General features: G+C 45.0%; 1 protein-coding gene across 2 annotated transcripts; it reads left to right on the top strand.

Moving 5' to 3' along the window:
* The first annotated feature begins 599 nt into the window (after positions 1–599).
* On the top strand, positions 600–15719 carry ssbp3b (single stranded DNA binding protein 3b). Of its 2 annotated transcripts, XM_080549004.1 has the most exons (18): positions 600–736; positions 1450–1522; positions 1682–1743; positions 1956–2040; positions 9217–9336; positions 10729–10803; positions 11114–11176; positions 11379–11442; positions 11632–11705; positions 11815–11879; positions 12204–12252; positions 12654–12689; positions 12877–12931; positions 13096–13160; positions 13469–13547; positions 13730–13758; positions 13882–13983; positions 14306–15719. In XM_080549004.1, the coding sequence occupies exons 1-18, from the start codon at positions 681–683 to the stop codon at positions 14333–14335; spliced, it is 1182 nt and encodes a 393-aa protein (XP_080405130.1). In that variant the 5' UTR covers positions 600–680; the 3' UTR covers positions 14336–15719. The 2 variants fall into 2 exon arrangements, with proteins under 2 accessions (XP_080405130.1, XP_080405129.1); XM_080549003.1 differs by lacking the exon at positions 10729–10803.
* Positions 15720–15826: the final 107 nt, after the last annotated feature.

Below are 15826 nucleotides of genomic sequence, written 5' to 3'. Positions count from 1 at the left end.
TGATGGAATACCCCCCTGAAAACCGAAGTCATCATACAAACAACCAATAAGATGTGCACTTTTCTTAAAGGGGGGTGGGGCGCTGCACCTAATGAGAATTATTTCATGTCAAATATTAGAGATGGAAACAGGTGAAGAGCCTTTATAGTAAGAGAAGCTATAGGAAAATGTTCCAAAAATATATTTTCGAGTTAATGTATCCCTGTTCCTCGAAGCCCTTTATGCACAGGCCACTGCATGAATCATGATATCTAAAAAGCTGTAAGCAACGGCTGATAAATAAAAAAATAAATCAAATATATATAATTAAATGAGAGGTCTGTCTGTGTCATTTATGTCAGAACAATTGTATTGGTTATGTCTTCGTATATGTGTTGCATTGAGTTGACATTAAAAAAATACATTAATTCGAGATATGTAAAGTAGATACTTTAACCGCCTCCCATTGGAAACGAAAGAAGCATGACATAACTTAGGGGCAGAACCTAATTAAATTACTGCACGCTCGTTGGCGAGAGTAGATGTCAATCATATGAGTCCTATCCCCCTCCCCCTTGACCAGGCTTGGTTGAGGAGTGCGGTTGGAGTCTACGAGGGTCGCGGCCGTGGCTGACTGATGGTCTGACAGATGAAATAGCGAAAATAAGAGAAAGAAGGCGGGCGTCCTCCCTCACAAAACCATGTTTCCTAAAGGCAAAGGGACCCCCGTGCCGTCGGATGGCCAAGCAAGAGAAAAGTCAGTTTTAAAACCTAATTTATTATCTGTTGCAAGTCCCCCTGGCTTTTCTGTGCCTCGCTGGACAGCCACAATATCCAGCAGAAGAAGCGAATGTCCTCCTACCGCGGATGGAATTGAATGAACCGCCTTGTCTGTCTGCTCGCCATTCCTCCTCTGTATCCTGCCTCTGGCTTTATTCTCTCGTCTCGCTTTGCATGGGTGATATGCATGTTTTGTAGTATATCTCTTTTTTTAAATTTTGGTTATGTTTAAGATTGTATTAAGTTAAACGGAGTAAAGAATAACAACAACGCCTGGTTTGGCTAGCTACATTGTTGCGTTTAGATACATTTCTTTCTCGCCGTATCAGTTGATAGCTACTTTGTTCCAGTCGCTTACGAGGGCCATCTCTCTCTCTCACCCTCAATTCTCCATTCGTAACTGCGCGTTTTCTTCGTTCTGCGATGTTTTTGTGTGTGAATTTAATCGTTTGACATGTTGGCAACGCAAACCATTGTCCAAAAGGCCTGTGGAGCCAGGATCCAACGACTGAATGGCTTTGCTCTTTAATACACTGCTATTCGTACTGCTCAATACAAACAGCACCGAGACACCATTAATCATTGTAATGTTATGTATCTCCCACTTCTAATGGACTATACAATGAATACACCCTTATGTAAAACAATATTGAAATAATTGTGATGTTTATTGTCCCCCTGCCTCCCCAGGTTAGCTTTATATGTCTATGAATATTTGTTACACATAGGAGCACAGAAGTCAGCACAGACCTTTTTATCAGAGGTAAGTCTGCCTGCTTACAACATTTCTAGGCTATACGTTTACTACAGTTTCAACATACCTTGACTTTTGAAATGAACTTCACTGTTTTTCATGATGTATCTTACCATTTGCACAGTCTCAGCTTGTCATGATTGTTTCTCTCAATTCACCCCTCTGTAGATCCGATGGGAGAAGAACATCACACTCGGTGAACCCCCTGGATTCCTACATTCTTGGTGGTGGTAAGTGTCCAGTACACAAGAGATATTTTGTATTTTGGGGGGGGGGGGGGGGTTGTTTGTAACACTTCACATTATGTTGCACCCTATTGTATTAACATGATGGGCTATTGTCATTAGATCATTACATAGCATATGCCTTTGAGCAGTTCATATGATTACACTGATGGAATATCACGTTCTATTCCTTCATGACCCATCTTGTGTTCCCACAGTGTGTTTTGGGACCTGTACTGTGCTGCGCCAGAGAGGAGAGAGTCATGTGACCACTCCAGTGAAGCTAAAGCCTTCCATGATTATGTGAGTATTGCTCCTCATGAGAACTATTTTATCTGTGTCTGAGACAGGTCAAAAGAAACTATCCACATGTGCATTCACCATCTTCTCTAGAAGAGACGAGGAGAACATCTTCAATGCGGATTTACAGCATGTGTGTAGAAAGTCACTTTCTGATAGCGAGATGTTGCTGGTGTAGTTGCAGATGACTGCACTACATTTTGACATCATTAATCTTCCCTGTTCTCTCTATTAACATTTATACTTTTTTTTTTAATCAGAATGTTGTAAAGTTTTGACGCCTTTGATAGTTTGGAGACTTGGTTTTCTGCCTTTTTTCATCTCTGGGTCTTTCTTATTCATGTTTTGTTCTCTGGCTTGCAGATGTGGCTGGTTTGTTTTATTGCTGCTTCTCTCTTCTCTGAGCTGTGTATAAACAGTTTTAGGGCTGTGTGTGCGTGTGCATGTGCGTGTGTGTGTGTGTGCGTGTGCGTGTATTTGAGTGTGTTGTTTCAGGGATGTCTATAGAGTGTGTTGTTTCAGGGATGTCTATAGAGTGTGTCAGGGTTCTCTCAGCATCCTAGTGGTCCATCCAGCTGTCATCTTTCCCTGTCTTTGGCCCAGATGACACTCAGAATAGGAGCTTTAGGGCTTCTGGTAAAATGGTGCTGACGTCAGCATGTCCTGAGTCAGACCTGTCGATGTGCGCTCCTGAGCCCCTCGATGCTCCAGCACCCTGCCTCACCCCCTTGAAGGAAAACTGACTTTGTTGTGGCTTGTCAATATAGAGCAATGTTAATGAGACTATTTTATTTTTTAGGAGAATGCTTTCAACCTCAGAGACTGTCTCTGTCGTGTGCACAGGTTGCAATGTTTTCTGCAGCATGCTTGTTTGAAATGCTCCTCTGAGACTCAATAGAACCTTTAGGGCTCTGGTTTCGTACAGACAATTTTTCCAGATAGATGCACAGTTGGGTGGTTTATTAGAATACTTGGCTCTTGCGTATCAACCATTTGCATGGTGTATGTGTGGTGTTTGCATGTTCAAGACAATAATAATAACATATTCTGTACTTGAAGAAATTATATCCTGCACTTGCTTTGACACGCAGATGAAAAAACATCACATTCTAATAACATAGTGTGCAACCCCAGTAGTATAGTGAAGTGGCTTTAGTCTCCTTCCCGTATCACAGATCTGATGAGACAGGATAGGTAAAAGTATCATGGCCGAAGCCCATCCAGGGATTTGCTTTCCTTGTTCCAGTGTTGTCAGATCAGTGCCTATGAAGGAAAGGAGACGAGGAGAGCAAAGGAAGCCACTCTTTCAGACTGTTGATTAACAGCCATTGTGTGGTTGGAAGCATATCCCCAGGAAGGGGTTAAAACGGTGATGTATGTTGGCCTTGCTCTTGGCAGATAGGGTTGTCACAGCAACAGCCCTCCTGATCAGGCAGGTGACCTGGGAGCCAGAAGGAGACACAGAGCCAGCTCTACCATTTGACGGGGGCCATAACCCTCCTGATTCCGGTTAACAAAAGAATAATCACAATGTCTTAATCAGTATGGGTTTATTGTTATTGCACAGGTTATTATTGCTATGAATTGTCTTAAATGCACGAGCAGCTTTCTATCGATGTTTTCCCACAAGGCTTTCATGCAGTTGTTTTTGCATGTTCTCGTTGCGAGTCGCTTTGGATAAAAGTCCACAATTTTAAAATGTAAATTAAGGGTACTTAATTTTTGTTTATTGGTTAGCGACACCAGGGATTATCCTCAACGGCTAACTCCATGTTTAGCAGTTTGTGAGCCTGTAACCATTGAAACCATTTTCATGATCAAGCAAAAGAAGGAACCGTGAACAATTGGTCAAGGTACTGTGGTTATCGTTCTGGCTCACTAAGCCTTATACATCTTATTGTGGCCCTGCTTAGCACTTAGCGCTGGTTTTCATTGTCTTCATTTGTGGATACTACAGTGGGGTCAGGGTTTTGCCTTTGTTTGTGTGGGCCTAGGCCTCTGTTCTCTCTGCGCTCTGTACATGGACAGTGTGCTCCCAGGGCCCTGTCTTTGTCTCTGTGGGGGAGGTGGCTGCTCGTAAAGCCCTGGTGTATTCACACTGTGTCTGAGGGACGCTCCCTCAGGGCCCCGTCGCCATGGCGTCAGCCTGTGATTGATGGCTGTCAGGGGGCTGAGGGACAGATTGGAAGGGGAGGGGAGTGGCATATGTCCGGCAACCAGGGAGGAGCTGAGGGAATAGAGAGCATAGATCGGGAGGGGGGGGGGGGGGGAAGGAGAGGAGAGGGAGAGTGGTAGAGGAGTGATTGGGAAGGCTCTTCTCTGGATCCCTCTGCTAGACCTTTCACCAGAGGGGTGAACGCAAAGCCATTTTTATCATGTGGATGGATGGTTGAACATTTACTAACTTTAGGGAGGCTTTCTTTACATCGGTTCAAGTGTAATAACTCTGACAGTTACGTCAGTTCATGAACAGTCAGTGTTGTGTGGTCTCTGGCCCACCCTCCCCCTCTCTCTCTCTCTCTCTCTCTGTCTTTCTCTCATTCTCTTTTTTTGTTTTTGTGGACACAACCATATCCACTTAACCATATTCTATTTTCTATTGTATTTTAAACTGGATTTTACCCTGTAATCCAGTGGATTTGTCAATTATAGACACATTCACAAACAAATTATGTTTTAAATTGATCTGAGTAAAGATCTCACTTGCCCTCATCAGTCCTGATGTTTCAAATTGCCCATTTGAGTAAATTCCTACACCTACTCGATGTCCTTCTGTTGAACATCACAAGAGTGTGCTGCTCTCTGGGAATCACTGGCATAGTAGAGCAGGGTCAGAGTGCAAACACACACACACACACACACACACACACACACACACACACACGCTCACTCACTGAAGCAGGGGGCTGGTCGGGTCTGTCATAAATAAACCCCCCCCAGGGGAGATGGAGAGGTAGGCCCCTCTCAAGAGCCCCCCCAGAACCCCAGGCAGCCTCTGTGACATCTGCCCTCCTGTACCAAAGCATCTGCGAGACCTGGCCCTTTCCCACACCAAAGCACTGAGCCATTCAGACAGTTCAGCAGGCACAGCAGTGGCCTTTCGCTGGAGATGATAAGCATCAGATGTAGCAAGCCCGGAGACCTGCCATGCATGGAAATTGGTATCAGAGTACATGAATCGAAGCATTGTAATATTGAGCATTCAATGCTGAAGTTGTGGTGATTTTTCATATTTGGTAGAATTGTTATGGGACATATTCAACAATGCTGAATATTTTTCAGAGGTGTCTGATGTTGTCTGCTGAGAGGGTTTGCCCAGTTTGAGTGACCCTTTATCTGGTCTTATAAGCCTCCACAACACAGTTTAAGCCCACGAATGCCTGGAACAACACTTATTTTTAACGCTTTGGAATAAACCTTATCTCACCTCCATGCATATCAGTGACTACTGACACTCTCCTATGATAACGGCAATGCATGCCTGAGTCCTAGATATTCTCTGAACTGTTGTGGCTCTATGTGTTCCAGTAATGGAGGATCTGTGGCATGGCGGGGTCCCTCCGGCCTCACGTCTCTCCCTGTTGTGGTATTTCACAGTGGGCCTGCAGCACCATGCTGCTGGGACATAATTAGGGAGGGTGCAGTCGATACCTGTGTGTGTGTGTGTGGAGGGCTACTTCAAACCCTGTTCTTCTACTTGGCATCTTCTGAGTCGTTTGTCATTCTGTATATGATCTGAAACCATATACTTCCACCACTGTAGACATTAGAGCGGCTCAAATCCTCCTACTAAAGGGAAAAAAACATTCAATTATGGCCGTGTGACCAAAGCAAATGGCACATTAGTGAATTACGGCTGCGGTTTCAACAGGAAATTGCCCAGCGAGATCCTGCTGTGTCTAAGCACTTTAGAGTGAATCACTGAATCCCACACATTCTTATCAAATCTACTGGATCCTGGATCAGCATGTGCTATTAAATTCCACTTCAGTCCAGCTCTGTTATTATATATTATCTCAATTCTGAACACAGTGTATAATATCTGAACATGACATTTGAACATAAATAAAATAAATTCATATTATATTATGGTCCTTTTCTTAAAAGAATATAACTTTAGCTGTAGCTTCAGATCTATCTGTAGAAACAGTCCCTGTCAGCATCTAAAATGTATGAATATTTATAATATTTGGACAGCATTCGTTTTCATTTAGGCTTTCTTAGGGTGCCTTCGTAAATACGCTCTGGGAATCTGCTCAGTTTTTAACGTCCTAGAGCATTCTGAAATCAGTTAATTACGAACGGTTAGTTAAAAGTCTTTACAAACTAACTGTAAACATGGCAGACACCAACAATAACATTACCATCATTTCAACAAGTTTACGTTATCGTGTTAACATTAACGTTGACGTTAGCTAGCTTTCTGTTGCTAACTTTAGTGATGTTGACAGTAGATACTCGTTAAGTAACGTTGACATTTTCATCTTTTAAAATTAATTCAAATGAACGTTGTTTCATCCCATGTATAAACATGATTATTACCTGTTTTGTTACACGTAGATGTGTTTTGAATAATATTCTCTACCAATCAAGCCGCAACCATAACATTTTGCAACAACTTGCTCCGACATTTTTAGATTGGAGGCGGGGTGCGTGTCCATATATGTGTGTGTGAGTCCTTGGGAAGGAAGTCCATATATAGGTGTGAGTCACATATAGGAAGTCCGTGTCCGCAGAGTGTCATCGCGATAACACAGCAGGTTGAGATGACCTCAACAACAGGTGTCCATGGGGGAGGGGGGTAGAGCGCGTTCTTCGCATCTGAGACTTGAAACTTATTTTGGGGGAGTTTTCTGCAGACGGCCTTGGTGTCCCGGAATGAAGATTGGATGTTTGGGTTAGCGAGGGAAACAGATTATTCCGTGCTATTCTATGCTGGCTCTTAACCTGGCTTCTTACAAAGCAGTTAATTTCGCCAAAAAGTTTTCCATCTTACGATTTAGTTCAAATATCATACCAGTCTGAGTACTCACTGCTTTGCCCATCTCGTTGAACATGACGGGCAACTTAAGGGTTGTTTGGGTAGCAGCCGTCTTTCCAATTTTCCGATAGACCAGGGCAATGCACAATCCGATTAGCAGGTGTCCTGTTATCATAAATCCAAAAAGGTACATGTCTTCGACGTCCTCTAGTGAGAGAATTGCCAGGCACACAACCCTCCACTTCTCCCACGAGTCCATCATGTAGCCCGCGGCGAAGGTACCATCTGAGCAAGTAGGCTCCCCCGGGCCTGAGTTTCTTGTAGAAAATGTTTCGTCAATTGCGTTGAGAGACCAGCTTATCAATTCCATGTTTTTACCTCAGATAGTAAAAAAAAAAAGACAAAGAAGGGCTCCGAGGCAGACGAGACAAGACAGTGTGGGACAGTGTGGGAGGGAGAGAGAGGAGGATGCGACCGCCTTCGTTGACAGCAGAGAAGAAGGAAAAAAAAAGTGTGTGCTCCCAGAGCACAGAGCTCTGAATTTTCGAACAGGGACACCCTCACTTGCAATTACAATTTTATCGATAGCTACAAGTAGCAATGTTGTCATTTTTCTTTGTGAAATGAAGCCACACTATGGACTGTTTCTTCCTAGATTAGGGTTTGGACTCCTTGTTGCAAGTTTCACAGTTTGACGTCATCATGACGCACACGTTTTTGCGACACGCAATTGTCAGCGCATGTGCAAAACATGCCGGCATCGAAAAGAGGAATCGATAACCTCTGAGACATACGATTTTGATGCATCTAACAATTTGTTATCGGTTTTCAACTGGAACCGTTTCTTGATTCCCATCCCTATTCACAATACAAACTCAATATATCAATACTCTTAAGCCTGGTACACACATAAAGATAATCTGGTCGATTTTGGCCTGTTTTCCCCCCTTCCGACCAAGGACTGCAAACGCCTGATTATCGGATGGCTCTAAAGATTATCCTACAAGATTATCCTGTGGTGTGAGGTGTGTTAAGAGTCAATTTCTCCCGACAATCTGCTCGGAAAATGGTCGGGGCCGACGATCGTAAATATATATTTTTTTTTTATATAAATTTGTTTTTTCAGATTTTATCCCTTTTTCACCCAATTTGGTAGCCAATTTAACCCAACTTAGCATCCAATTATCCCCTGCCTATTGCATAGGATCCGCCGCACGACCCCGTGGCCGGCAGTCCCAGAAGAGGCCGCCAGGCAGACTAGGCTGACTGGCTCCTCGAGCCCAGTACCGTTATTCCGGCGCCCAGGGGGCGGTGTTGCGCGACGGATCCTAGTCCAGAAATACTCCTATACCGCCCTCGGAAGCGGCCGGCCAATATGCCGCTTCCCGTGTGCCTCGGCCATATCTGGATCTGGCGAGCCGGGATACGAACCCCGGCCCCGGTGGGCAGCATGCACTAGTGGCCAGTGCGTAGACCGCTACACCACCGCGGGGCCGACGATCGTAAATATTAAACGTGTTCAATATTTACAATCGAAAGTCTTCTTGTCTGTGGTCAAAACTGACAACTCCCGAGTCCGATTGTGACGTGGAATGGAATGTAGCCAATCAAGAAGCGAGCTGACTGACGCGTCTTCTTCTTTTCGTTCTTCTGCACTTTTTTCCCCTGTAGCACATGGCTGCCTCTACAGGTCAGTCAGGGTACTACTACCCTGATCACACGAGATTTCTGGCTTGGGGGACGAGACTCCAGACTTCTGTCGGAGGACAGATCTTTATGAATGTGGTCGTATATCGGAGCACACCACACACAATATGTTCAAAACTGTTCAATACAGGGCGCTTAGGTGGCGTAGCGGCTTAAGCGCTGACCATGTAACCGCAGGGTCCCCGGTTCGATTCCGGCCGGGGACATCCTGCATGTCATCCCTCCTCTCTCTCTCACCCCATCCTTCCTGTCTAAATCTTCACTGTAACTGTCAATAAAAATAAAATAAAAATATGAGTGGGACTGCCCCACTCAGAAAAAAAACAGAAAACTGTTCAATACATGATTTTTTATCTTCATGTGTGGGGTCGCTCTCAGATAAAAAAAAATCTGTTAAGATTTACAAAATCTTTGTGTGCACCAGGCTTTAGTATTGATCTGGTAGAGTGCCATCTTCCTGTATTTAACTAATACTATTTTTTCCCCCCCAGAGTGCAGCTGCAGCCCCCAGTCCGGTGATGGGGGGGATGCCCCCGGGGGATGGGATGCCAGGAGGACCTATGCCAGGAGGACCTATGCCAGGAGGACCTATGCCCCCAGGCTTCTTTCAGGTCAGTCTGCCTCTCATTCTGAGTCGATGCAACTCTTGAGACCTGCGAGCGAAAAACCAGATCTTCATCGAAACCTCCCATCGGCATCAATGCATGATTTATGTGGAAGTCACTGTTGCATACGCATTTCTCATGAGTTTTGCTTTATGTTTATTAGTTTCACTAGCTGTGCAACTTGCTCTGCTCTTCTTCTGTCTCTCTCCTGTCCTGCCATCTAGCTGCACTGCTTTCCACATTTCTAGCCGCCTGCCCTGCTAGGCTCTGTTAAAGGGATGTGTTTCTATGCTGGGGGCTGTGTCTTGTGCTGCTCTGCTCTGCTCTGCTCTGCTCTGCTCTGCTCTGCCCTGCTCTGCTCTGCTCTGCTCTGCTCTGCCCTGCTCTGCTCTGCTCTGCTCTGCTCTGCTCTGCTCTGCTCTGCTCTGCTCTGCTCTGCTCTGCTCTGCCCTGCTCTGCTCTGCCCTGCTCTGCTCTGCCCTGCTCTGCTCTGCTCTGCTCTGCTCTGCTGTGCCTCCCGGGTTGTGTATCTGCTCTGAGACTGTTGTTGTTGGCATCATAGTAATCCACTGTGTGCCCACTCCAATGTATTGTAGGGAAACAGAGAGGCAAGGTTGGGCCTGCCTTTAATGGGGAAATCGAAAGGTGCACCACCTAACGTAAATCAATACCTCCTGAGAGTAAACTCTTGGCAGCTGTGTTAGGGTTTTACTCGAAGAGGTGACATAAAGTGTTATCCTGTGGTCTTCAGCCCTCTGGCAAAAACCATGATGCACTTTGGATTTACCAACGGTTTCTTTATGATGGCACAGGCAATGCCCTATAATAATGCAAAAATCTAAAATGTAAGTGTGCTTTCAATTGCGCCTACAGTAGAGAAGCTATCCTAAGTAGCCCAGTCATTTGGTGTGTGTGTTTGTCACAGACATACAGACCCCCTCCACACAACCCCCCACACACTAGTTTTATCAGAGTAATTTGAGTGGTCTCAATTAGCCGGGCTTTTATCAGCAGCATGAGCTCCACATTGATGGTGTTTTGGGATATTGTAAAGCTAATTGCATGGAGCTTAATTGATGCTGAGGTAATTGGAGGGGGAAATTACTAGTGATGACAGGCTGGATGCTTGCTGCCTGGTGTTCTGACTAACTCGCACTAGAGCACACTTCCTCTGTTTTTCTTTCCCCCCCCCCCCTCTCTCTTTCACATTGCATCTGGAATTAGTAGATGAACCATCCCCCTCTTTCTTAAGCCCAACCTTTAGCACACCACTCTACCCTGCACCTTCAAACTATCCTCTACTTTGCAGTAACTCACCTTTCTCTCCCTCACCCCCACCCTCCTCTCTCTCTCTGTCACTGTCCCCCACTCTCTCTCTCCTTCTCTGCCACGCCACAGGGTCCTCCTGGTCCCCAGGGCTCTCCTCACCCTCAGCCTCCCCCTCCTAACAGTATGATGGGACCCCACAGTCAGGTAAAGAGGTCTCTCTCCCTGCGCTCTTCGTTTCTCTGTCTGCTGTCACATTGGGGTAAACACGCTAATTTCTTGTCGCAATGTCTCTACGCTTCATGCTTTCGCATACGTCTTTCAGCTTGGCGCTTTTTGCCGGTTTGAACAATCAATCACACTGGGTGTTAGGGTTCTGGGTTCTATTATGGTTGTTTTTCTTGAAATGTACTCAACTGCCACTTATTTGGTAAACATAAATATATATAGGTGGTGCATTAGTCCATTTATTTGCTATTGTGTTGTAATCAATTGGTCTTTGTCATACCTTTTTTAGTCTTTCATGTCACCACGCTTCGCCGGAGGGCCACGAGGTCCCCCCATCAGGATGGGTAACCAGGTAAACAAACAAACATAACACAAACCATAAACAAACCATCCTCCACTGTAATCACTACTGGTTAGAACCACTACGCCACTCTCTCCAATTCCACTGCTGTAGAACCTCTTCTCTGTGAAGCTGATTTTAATGTCCACCCCCCTCCCCCAACCCCCCCTCATTCTCTCTCTCTCTTCCCCTCCCCCTCCTGTGTTCTTTGTAGCCCCCAGGCGGTGGCCCTGGACCCCATCCCATGCTGGCTAACATGGACCACGTACGAGCACAAGGTAGGAGTTCAACACTGCTGTACAGACTCAAATACCTCTCAAGAGATGAAAGACACAGTCATACAGACAACCTCCTTTGCTTGACTGAATCCACCTGCAAGATGAGAGAAGAGGAATGTTTGTGAAGAGTGTGGCTGGTATTGAAAAGGGATTACTCTGAATGTTCCCTCTGCTTTTGTTAACCTCCAGGCCATCCTAACTTGGGACCAATGCAGAGAATGAGTGGCCCTCGAGGCATGGGTCCTATGGGGCCTGGACCCCAGGTAGGCTAAGCTCTCTCAACAGAGTCAGAAACGTCACATGTGCTGTGTTATGTGCTGTGTTATGCCAGACAAGTGGTGATACTCTATAATCACACTCCTATCATTGCAGAACTTTGGCGGTGGGATGCGGCCTCCACACAACTCCATGGGACCCGGCATGCCAGGAGTGAATTTGTGAGCATGTGTGAACGTGTGTGAACGTGTGTGAGCTTGTGTGAGCGTGTGTGAGCGTGTGTGAGCGTGTGTGTTTCTGTGAGCGTGTGTGAGCGTGTGTGAGCGTGTGTGTACGTGTGTGAGCGTGTGTGCGTGCGTGAGCGTGTGTGTGTGATATACTCTGCTTTTTCTCAAGAAACATGAATACTGTATAAACAATGATGTTGCATAGTGGTCCAGCATTTTCTGATTTCACCCATTTTCAGTGAAATTAAGGCCTCTGGCTGTTTATGTTGTCAGTGTTTACTTTGTTATTAAACCAGGGTTTGTCTTCCTGTAATGTAGGGGCCCAGGTGCTGGCCGGCCATGGCCCAATCCCAACAATGCCAACTCGGTGAGTAATTTTTTCCACACACATTCTCTCTCTCTCTCTCTCTCTCTCTCTCTCTCTCTCTCTCTCTCTCTCTCTCTCTCTCTCTCTCTCTCTCTCTCTCTCTCTCTCTCTCTCTCACAGTGAGACACTCTCACTCTCACTCACTCACTCACTCACTCACTTACAGTGATGGTTCAGATTGCAGCAGAGTCTGTCCTCAGTAAGGGCTCGGGAGGTCTGATACATTAAAAATGTTCTCTAGTCTGGGATATGATGCAATTTTAGTATTATGTATCCAAGTTTCCATGAAAGGTAGACACTGGTGATGATGTTAGCAAGATGGTGAATGATGATGTTTGGAGAGATGAACATGGATTATATTCCCTATTTCTGGTCTGTGATGTTTTTGCTTCGTATTTCAGATGCCTTACTCATCACCCTCTCCTGGTGCATATGGGGTAAGACACTCCCCTAAACCCCCAGTGTTTGCATTCTGGTCATAGACATAGAAACATTGTTTCATTATCATCTCTCTGGGCCATGTATCGTTTGGGTATATTCTGAACTGCTTTGGATACATTGCTGGTAAAGTGATTGTCTTGGATGTTAATATTCTGTCTGTGTGTGTTTCTGCCACTCCAAAAGGGGGGATCTGGAGGTGGGGGGCCCCCTGGAACACCCATCATGCCCAGCCCTGCAGGTAGGTGCCCCCCACATCTTCACTCAAGGGAAATGCCTCACGTTGGAAAGACGTGGCTTGTACATGAGTCATCACAATAATGATTCAATGATGCCATTCGCTTATTTGGCTGTTCTATGACATGAACTAAGCTAAACAAACCCTATTTTTCCCCCTCCTTTCAGACTCTAACAACTCTGGCGACAACCTCTATACCATGATCAACACTGGACCTGGAAACCGGACAAATGTGAGTCCAGTCCCCCTCCTCAATCTATCCGCTCCTTACTTACAGTGTTTCTCCTTGGTCCAGTCCAGTGTGACTGCTCTAGCCTGTGTGTTGATGTGGTTGGTAAGAGCCACTCCAGTGTGCCTGCTCTAGCAGTGATGTGGTTGGTAAGAGCCACTCCAGTGTGCCTGCTCTAGCAGTGATGTGGTTGGTAAGAGCCACTCCAGTGTGCCTGCTCTAGCAGTGATGTGGTTGGTAAGAGCCACTCCAGTGTGCCTGCTCTAGCAGTGATGTGGTTGGTAAGGTCCCTGGTTGTGTCTCCTGTGCAGTTCCCCATGGGGCCTGGCTCTGACGGCCCGCTGGGAGCCATGGCGGGGATGGAACCACACCACATGAACGGGTCGCTAGGTAACGTTGTCCGCCGCTGATGCTAAACACAGCCTGAACACATAGAATCTCACTGCCCACAAAATGGAGTCAAAACTGAAACTTGACTGGTGGTAAATTGTTTCCAACCTACTATTAACCACATGGTTTCATGGTTTGTAAATGTTATTTCTTGGGATTTTTTTTCTTTCGTTCTTTAATAGGTTCTGGTGACATGGATGGAATGAACAAGGTATATATAATACAATGACCATGTTATTTAACGTTATAACAAACTATTTGAATTCTAACTATTTGAACCCTCAAAAAAGCGGGACATTCTGGCAGTTAATCTGAATATATCCATTCTTGACAGAATTCTCCAAACAATTTAAGTGGCATTAGCAATCCTCCTGGAACCCCGAGGGATGACGGCGAGATGGGCGGGAACTTCCTCCACTCCTTTCAGAGTGAGAACGTAAGTATAGCCTGCCTCCCCTGAAGCGCTTCTCCACCTGGTCCTCATCTGTGAGGCTACTGTGTTGACCGTAAGGAAGCTTTGATCCAAGTCAAAGGTCCACAGGACCGTGTTGACACTGGAGGCTTGGGAAACCACAGTGACAGCATCAGGACTCACAATATGGGTGCTGGGTAGTTGCCAAGTAACAGCTGTAGCTGAAGTGAGGAAGTGCATTTCCTATTTACAATTGTGTGTGCGTGTGTACGTGTACGTGTGTGTGTACATTGCATACTTTGACATTCCAGTGGATTTGATCCTTCTTCCCTCTGTGCCCCCTCAGTATTCCCCCACCATGACGATGAGTGTGTGACCCCCCTTCATTCTCCACCAATCAGAGGATCTGAGCTCACACCAGGACATGGCCAAAACACATCAGCACAGAACCAGGGACAGGTGCCATTTTGGTTCCATGCTACTCCAGAATGCTGATAAGAATTCCAAAATGGCTGGCAACTACTGCTCCTCGCTGAAAAATGAAGGACAATTCTTCATTCACAAACCCCAAGTGTGACAAAACCAGCTACTGAAACAATGCATACATGACACGTTTTTTTTAGTTCTTTGCAGAGAAGATTTTTTTCCCCAAAGGAAATTGTTAAAGTTGACCTCTTATGCTTTTATTATTGCTTTTCGTGGTGCAGAAAAATGTTTCAGCTTTCACCACTTTAACACTGGAAAGTGTGCATATGCATTGTGAACTAGGAAACAAAAAGAGTTTTCCCATATTTCGCTTTTTAGCTACAGTACATGTATATGTCACAAAAGTCAGAAAACACAGGAAACACACTCAGAATCTGCCTTTAACTCTGTGACCACTCCATTGACTTTCTTTGCCACGATGTTCTACCTGCCCGCCCCACTATTTAGCCACGTTTTAAGGGGGGAAAATTATGAAAGAATTAGGCCTTTGTAAGAAGCCCTTTCACAGTTTCTAAAGTGCTCAGTGGGTTTTTTAAATGTACAATTTGATCCGATTTGATGCTTTCACAGAATGACATATATTAAGGAAGATGTTTGTGGGTTCCATTTTTATTTAGGAGAGCACTCATATATTCTGCACTGGTTATGTTGCTTTTATTTAAAACAGTCGGACTGCTGCGGTGTCACAGTGAAAATGTGACATCGCCATAACAACTGAGTGCATGAATGCAGAGATCTGTGTACAACATACTACCTAGCGCTGCTCCTCTCTGTGAACACCTGCTTTAAAGACGTGTGGTGTGTAACCTCTTACCCTGCTTGTGCTTAACAACACCGTGTGCCCATCCTCTCCATCGTTGTAGGTGTCTCTGTGCTTCCTTATTGGCTCATCGTTAATGAGAGGAAAAAGAAAGAGTTGCCCATTGTAACCTAGCTCTGATATGCATATTGGTCATTCATATTTTCGTCGTATTTTTTATTTTATTTGTCCTTTTGCTCCCCTATTGCTCTGTTTTTTTTATATTTTGATACAAGATTTGACTACGTATATTGCCCCCAGTTATTGAGCGGTTAGTCAAAGCTTTTAAACTGATTCTAGTAGGCATTATTATAAACTTAGTGGCAGTCTTGTAAATGTGTTGAGAACTTTGTTTCATTTTTCTGTGAACATTAAGCATTATACACCTCTGTCCTATGTTGCCTTTATTTGCTGATTTTTATTTTTTATTTTTTTTCAAATTGAGGAAAAAGATTGCTTGTTAATATAATTTTACAATAACTTAACAACTTGTCCTTGGTTTTTATTGTTTCCTGTTTCGTTAAACTCACACTCACATGCCTTCATCCATTCAGTGCCACCTAACCTCCTCACTGATGTTGA

The sequence above is a fragment of the Nansenia antarctica genome (assembly GCF_963989245.1).
Source record: "Nansenia antarctica genome assembly, chromosome: 1".
Lineage (NCBI taxonomy): Eukaryota > Metazoa > Chordata > Actinopteri > Argentiniformes > Microstomatidae > Nansenia > Nansenia antarctica.
The sequence above is the reverse complement of the archived record's forward strand: the minus strand, read 5'-3'. Positions and strand labels throughout refer to the sequence as shown.